The 7,631-nt window shown below is 37.9% G+C and overlaps 1 protein-coding gene across 5 annotated transcripts in view; it reads right to left on the reverse strand.

Moving 5' to 3' along the window:
* The window catches only part of PUM2 (pumilio RNA-binding family member 2), a 58,699-nt gene that overhangs the window by 10,336 nt on the left and 40,732 nt on the right, over positions 1-7,631 (reverse strand). For 4 of the 5 annotated variants that reach the window (XM_010002376.1, XM_010002377.1, XM_010002380.1 and 1 more), the window contains one exon: positions 5,459-5,695. The exons of the other annotated variant lie outside the window; for it this stretch is intronic. In XM_010002376.1, coding sequence (XP_010000678.1) covers positions 5,459-5,695 — 237 coding nt within the window. The remainder of the gene's footprint in view (positions 1-5,458; positions 5,696-7,631) is intronic. 5 annotated transcript variants of the gene reach the window in all.

Here is a 7,631-nt window from a genome sequence, read left to right on the forward strand (position 1 = left end):
TCCCTACAGGTTACCTAGAAAGTGACACAATAACTAGAAGTCCTTTCTGAGCCAACGCAAGAAATAACTAGATTAGAATTTAAAACAAATTGCAGTGTGTGCTGTTTGAATGGTGCTTTTTTACAAAATTAATTAAAAATACGAATAACAATCAGCTGACAGTGCCCCAGCCAAGCCCTCTTGTGGTTCCAAGTATTTATAAGGCCAGGCTAAAACAGTGTTACAGTGGGCTGATAATGTATTAATGGTAAAGTATCTTTTTTGAAAGGTCAAACTGGAATACCAGAATCTGAGATGTTAGTGCTCTGCAAGACATACCAAGCATCACATTTTTTGCACTATATAGGATTATGTCCTAAAACAGACAGAATTAGTATGTATCTTATTATTACTTTTTAAAATTCAGTGGTAAGAATCAGGAAATACTTTATGCCCTATGATACCTTTTAAAACCTGCTATGTTTTATTTTAAATTAAAGCCTCTAAATTCTTTACAGTCAGAAAAATCAAGTCTCTTAACTATCATTTTTTAGTTTCCATTGATAATCACTGTTTCCAGAAAGGAGCTGACAGTCACATGATACTAACAGACAAAAAGAAACCCAATTCTCTGCAGGTGAAGCAGCACCAGAGCGATGCTCTGCAGGTATCTCTCTTCTAGGGACAGCCTTCTAAAAGTTGTGCACCTGGAACAAGGACACTTCTCATCTAGAGTACTTAAACACGACTGAAATCCTACCTTCCTTGCCAATGCTGTGCAGTAACACTACTAAACGCCACGAGAGGGCAGCAAGGCCGCTTTAAAAGGAAGTCTAACAGGCTGTCTTCCTCTTGTACCATCTCCTCTGCCCCACTCACCGCATGTTCAGTTGTGTGCCAGAAACTAAGGAGGCAGTTGATGACATGCTCCCAAAATGTATGGCTCTAACCAGCACAGACGGTCACAGAATTGCACATGTGAATCAAGAATTGTTTCACCTTTTTTTTTTTTTGTATTTTGTTTTTAACTGAGCCTTCATGTAAATCTAAACTAAATGTGACAACTTATCCAGCAATTCAAACAGAAATTAATTTGACAGGCATCTAACAAATATGCTATATAAGTGTAGCAGAACTGCACATATACAATACATTTTATATTTCAGGACTATTAGGCCTTTCTTCAGTTTAATTTAGGAGGCATCTCTTTTTAAGATTTGTAAGATAACTATGCTGCAACTGGCAGACTCCTGTCTAGTCCATCAAACTACTTAACCTCATCATGCTAAGCAGGATCATAACACAGGAAGGCTGGAAATGCATCCATTGTGCCTAGAAGAACCTGTCTTCAGAAGCATACAGGATGCTCAACCTTGTAAAATTATGGATGCTAGTATAAAAAATGGTAATAGGTAATTAACTCTTTCTTCTCATGTTACTTTTTACTACAGCAGCAGTGCTATAGCTTGGTGGCAATTCTGCACTTGAAAATTAGTAACACCCTCCCCCCAATAAAAGCTTATTGTCATAGGTACTTCTTACATGTAGATGTACTCTTGCATACAACAGACTATTTTCTATACTTTCTCAGACCAAAACCACCAAAGCATTAATGTGGACTTTTAAGACAACTGGTCTCCTTCCTGAAAATTTTTAGTAGGAACAGCTTAGAAACTGAAAAATGAAATCTGAATTCTGGTTACCCAAATCCCCCTGGTCAGCCCACTGCATCCTTCTGCTCTTCAGCAACTCAGGACTCTTGTTTTACAGATTCTGATTCCAGACTTGAAAGGTAACAACCTGGGTCTTACAAATAATTTGGGGAACATATACTATTGAATAAAGCACCTAGTCTAAACATCTCTTAAACACTGACATTTTAGAAGCCTTGTCAGGCATCAGTATGGCCACAAATTACAAACCTCTGGGGGAAAAAACATGCAGTTCACTCTCCACATAATCACTTTGCTGTCACTTCTGATCTTGTAAACAGAGATCTCCGATGCCATGAATAATATTAAGTTGTTTTACAGTTTAGCTGAACACCTAAATCCCTGTGGTTAGTCCATAGGGAGGAAGAGGCACAGAGGCATAGAGGAAAGTGATACAGGCCATCTAAAACAGAGCCTTACTAAGCTTCAATTTAAAGCACTTTAAATTACTGACTCCTTAAGCATGGGTAAAATATTAATGGAAAGGAGAATATTATTAAAAACTAGATTGACATAATTAGTCTGTTAGTACTTATTCTCAAACTACTACTTCAACTGTTTCTAAGACATAAAACAGATCCACAGCAACTTGTTTAAATCGATCAACAGTATTATTTTCTAGTAAAACACAAGCAAGTATAAACACTTTAAGCTTGATTTCTACAAAGTATTTGTTCTTCTGTAAACCAGTAGCTTCATCTCAGCCTCAGCTAAAAATTCCATCTTCATATGGAAAATAGAGCAACCTGGTCTAGTGGGAGGTGTCCCTGCCCATGAAGGGGGTTGGAACTAGATGATCTTCTGGGTCCCTTCCAACCCAAACCATTCTGTGACTCTATATATGTATTTGTATGTGATTATCAATGCAAGTGGCTACTATGCCTGGCTTACCAAAGCTCAGAGTAGAGCAACAGTACAGGCCATGCCAAGTTCTCCACACTGTCTTGCCAAGGGGCCTTGACTCTTATCCAGAATGACCACTTCTAAACCAACACCAATCTAAACTAGTAACAAGCTTGGCTTGCAACACACAGAAAATACCGACCTCCAGAAGCCCAGATTTTAAAAACACTGTTCTACACCAAAACCTTAAAATGCTGCAACATACCAACAAGCAGAGTAAGCACTACCAATCTAAAAGGATTTTTAGCAACACAGAGGAAAAATTCCTCTTGCATTTTTTTTGTCCCTGGGAGTGAAAGGGTAGTTCAAATTCATGACCTTACTGCTCCAACTGATTACAGTGAAGAAGCAGTTACAGACAACTGACAAGCCCCTTCAAATGCAGGAAAACTGACACTTGAACACAGTAATTAGCATAATCCTATTTTAAGATGTTGGATAAGAGATGGTGAGAAGAGATAAAAACAGCAAAATATCACAAATTTCTTGTCAAAGGGAAATTGGTCTTTTAAGCTACAAATTGCAGCAGTGTCTGACAAAGGGGTTATAAAACCATGCACCCTTTCCCAGTATTGTGCTCTAGTATTCTGGTGGCTGACACAGAAGCAATCGAGTTTGATGCCCATTTTAAAACAGTTAAGTTAAACTTAGCTGAACCTGTTGATATAAGCAGGCAGGACAAGTTCTGAAGGTGGAGGGAGAGCTGCATTTGACAGGCATTATCAGAATACCAATGGCAACTGCATGCAGACATGAACTTACAATGCTGTTGTACTCTGAAAAGTGACTACGTGATAATCATACCCTTCTTAAAACATGCTCCTGGTTTGATTTCAGGTATAACTTCTCATCTGGTGAGAAAGCTTTGTCCTCATTTTTTAGATGTGAGAACAAAACAAATGCTTCCAGGAGTGGCTGATGAACACACCAGAATAAATTTACACAGGACAGATTATTAGCTGCAGAAACAGTGTTCAGCTTTTGGTGATGGTGGACCTTTGATGTAACTGCACACAGGTATGACACAGGGCAGAGTGCAGGAAATGCTAAAAAAAAAAAAATTACTGCATTTTTGTGAACCAAAAATGCAGAAAATCTCCATTTCCAAATTTCCTATCCATTGGGTAAGGTAGCAAAAGGTTTACTCATAATCAAGGTCCACTTCAGTTGGAAGATGAAGAGGCAGTATACATGGAAGCCAACAAGGTTGTGTCAATTTTCAGAGTACAACTGTGCATTCTGGCCTTTACACAATGATCTAGCACATAATCTGAAACTTCTTATGCTTAGTTCACACTGCCAAATAGTCAGAAACGGATTCAAATCAGTATGTAACAATTTCTGCTGAAAGAGGTCATCGTCCTCTGTACTAATCACAGCTTATTTTCTCAGAACTGAAAGAAGTCTTTTAACATCAATGAAATGTGAAACAACACAAAACTTTCAATGTTTTGAATTTTAGATAATGCCTTCCAAAATTTGGTTTCAGTATAGTTTTCAGTAATATGAAAACTATCGTGAGAGTACTTTGAAAAGAAAGAAAGAAAAAGATTTCCATGATAACCCCATTGTCAGATGTTCAGAACTTTCTCAAAAGCCTCCATTTGGGCTGAAACTTTCCATGCTTGGTCTCAGCCCAAAGGTGCACTTTGTAGACCTGAAAAAGGAAAAAAGGTAAGTAAAAAAAAATAAAACGTGCTGAAACATCCCCTTGCCCAGCTTTACTTTGGGTATTCAGCACTTAACTGTGAAGGGGACACTGAACTATAAATCTAATATATTTAAAGTACTTTTAACCTTGTTATACAAATCACTCACACATTTCTCACTAAAAATGTATTTCGGTAGGCACCAAAATTTCTCCTTCTTTTATTTGCACTAACAGAAGTATAAGGGACTAGGTTGCCTATTTCCAGCACAAAAGTGTGCACTGAATAGTTAAGTGACTGGAGCAACAGGCAACTCAATATTGAAATTACATCCAGTTTCACTGTCTGATACTTAGCACCCAAATTAAATGATCACAAATATTTTCAGCAAAAAAAGGGAAAGTTTATTAAGTAACCTCAGTTTAGAGCCATTATCTTCTAAATATACTGTAGGCTGTGGTGGGGTTTCTTTAGATTTTTTAAATTTTATTTTATTCTTAATTTTATTTTAAAGGTTAAGCTCCCATGTCATCTAACTAGCTTTAAAATTTTCTGAAATATGATCATAGTTCTTTAAAAAAATACATCTCATAACTGAGAGCCACCACTGAAAAAAACCTTTGCTACTTCTTCTACAAATGGGTTTTCTTTTTTTCCACCAGCCTGGTGATAAACTATTGCCTTCCCAGCAAAGCATCTGAGCCATGAAGTAGTAGGCTCACTCATTCAAAAATCACCTTTCAATACATTTTACATTGAGAGCTTTGCTCACTTTTCTAACTTCAGCATGATAAGGGGCAGTAGTGAAAGTGACTTCAAAGGTAAACACAATATAATCTTAAAATGTCCTTAAAAGTGGTAACACACTGAAGCAGAAACAAAAATAATGCACCTTTGCTTGTTATACTGTAGAAACATAATACAAAAAGGACCAATAAGTCTTACTGGGCTCTCTATCAGGCTTCTGCAAGGGAAGAAAAATCAGTTTTTGGCCCAATCCTGCAAAAAGCTGAGTGCCCTCCACTGTCAAATCAACAAGCACTTGAGTGTGCCCTTCACCTTTCAGGCATGGCCCCTCTTCATGACAAAACTGTTCAACAGCAAAGGTAACGTGACATCTCTTAGGCAACATATATTGTACACATAGAAATACATACACACATACAAACAAAAAAGTGTTTTTTTTGTTTTTTTTTTTGGTTTTGTTTTTTTTACCTAAATGCAAACTGGATGAGGATCCATGTGATGAAAGTGATGGCGGTGGCGTAAGTGAATGTCCTGGCGTTTGGCTTGGCAGAGGCATGCCTATTGGACTTGGAGAGGAGGAAAATCCCAGACTATTGTAAAATGGCTGCCCTATGGGTGCTAGGCTGCTACTAGATCTTTTGTACAAGTCAGAGCTAGTAGATAGAGAATCTCTCCTTGTGGCACTACTACTTGCAGAACTGCCAACTGAAGAAGAAATAAAAAGACCCTAATTACACAGTGTCAACTGAATAAAACCTATCCCCAACTACAGCTGGGCAATAACAGATGAGATCACAATAATTACAGCAATCTTTATGACAAAGACAAGTACTGTGATAACCACACATGCTTTTAAGTAAATCTAAGTGGGTATAAACATACCACTGATAAGTAACTTCACCAATGCCCATGTCTTTCAACATTTCATTCTAGACTTCTCACAGCAATATTGCAGTACTCTGTTTTAACCACCTGCCTTCAGGCTTTGGGATAAATATGGAATTTGTGAGATTAGAATTACACTGTCACAACACATGATTCCAAAAAATACTTCCACTAAACTCTGATAACATATTTTTTTTCCACTGTAAATTCTTAGATAGTGCTACTTCATTTCAGGAAAAAGGCTCAAGACAACTGGCTGTTGTTTAAGGGTTCAGAAAATAATTTCTGTTGCTGTTCAGCTGTTTCTGAACTTCCTCTTGTTTGTGAATCCCTCACCTGTAGGAAAAAAATTACTACTTAGAATTCCCTATGAGAATTACGGTTCTCAAAGAAGTGTTTTGAAAAGACATAAAGGAGGAGTAGGCTAAGAAGAAGATGAGAAGCAGAGACAGGAAAATTAGGTGAGAAACTAAACATGTAGTTTTACTGCTACCACTATTTCTGAAGTCAAATGAGACTAGAAGCTTGGGCAAGAGTGGATTAGTGAATGACAGGTTATCCTGAACAGCATCATTCAGCAGGGCTATGAACAGTCTAGGACAAATTAGGAGAACAATTAAAAGTTCTTAGAAATGTTAAACTCTACTACCTGTAGCCCACCAGCGACAAATTAATCGAGAGTGCCTATTTTAACATTATACTCATGAACAAAACCAAGATTGTGGATATTTTGATAACAAAGAGGCTTCTGAAGATGAATTTGGAAAATTTATTTCTTCTTCAACTTAAAAAGGAATAGGTCAGAATTTATATACTTCCACAATCTTTACCCTGGTCATGTACTTTCCTACTAAAGCTGGCAGCTTGGCCCAATATAAAGGTCACCTGATAATTCCCATTTGAAGACAGTAATTTGTTTTCAACTAACATTAGCAACATGGTTAATACTTTTCATGGCAGGTACCTGCTTGGACCAAATTCTTCCAAGAAGTTCTACCCAAACAGCACTGCCATTTCAGAAATACAGACAAGGAAAGAAGCTTTATCCTTAGCAAAATAATTCAGCAACGTATTATCTGTGAAGTTAATGCTTGAATGTACTCAGACCAATGTGCTAGCAACAGGAGACCTTTATTTTCACACTCTCTTTGATGGAGCTGTAGCCAAATCACAGTTCCCACAAGTTCAGCACAGATCTGCTACAGATTCATAGCTGAAAACTTAAAACTCCTGTCCATCCATGGCACACTTGAGATGATTGATAAAGGTTTTCCCTGCAACTGAGTTCCTAGGTTTCTGTGTGCCATACCAAAAATGGACTCTGAAACTGCTGTCCAAGACCCCACCTTGTGTTTGGAAGGGCTATCAGGCAGTGTGGAGAGGAGACAAAAGCCAAACACAAGAAATAAACCAGGGAAGGGAAAGAAAAAGGAAAAAAATAACCAGGAGGAGAGAAAGGTCAGACAAAGGAGTCAACAAGGAGACTGCAAGAAAACTAGCAAGCACTTTCAAAACCCGTGGGACTGAGGATGAAAATAAAGCAGATCTGAAGTTAGGCAGCAGAAGGTATATATGACGGTGAGGCAAAAAGACTGGAATAGTAAGCTGATGATGGGAACTTCACACAGTACAAGGAGAAACAGAAACATATTTGGGAAGGGAAGCAAGAGATAAATGTTGCCTGGAAACTGGGACGGAAGACACACTAGAGGAGAAGCCAGAAGGAAAGAGATACTGGATTAACTAGGCAAGGAGA

This window comes from Chaetura pelagica, unplaced genomic scaffold, assembly GCF_000747805.2.
Source record: "Chaetura pelagica isolate M959 unplaced genomic scaffold, ChaPel_1.0 scaffold46, whole genome shotgun sequence".
NCBI lineage: Eukaryota > Metazoa > Chordata > Aves > Apodiformes > Apodidae > Chaetura > Chaetura pelagica.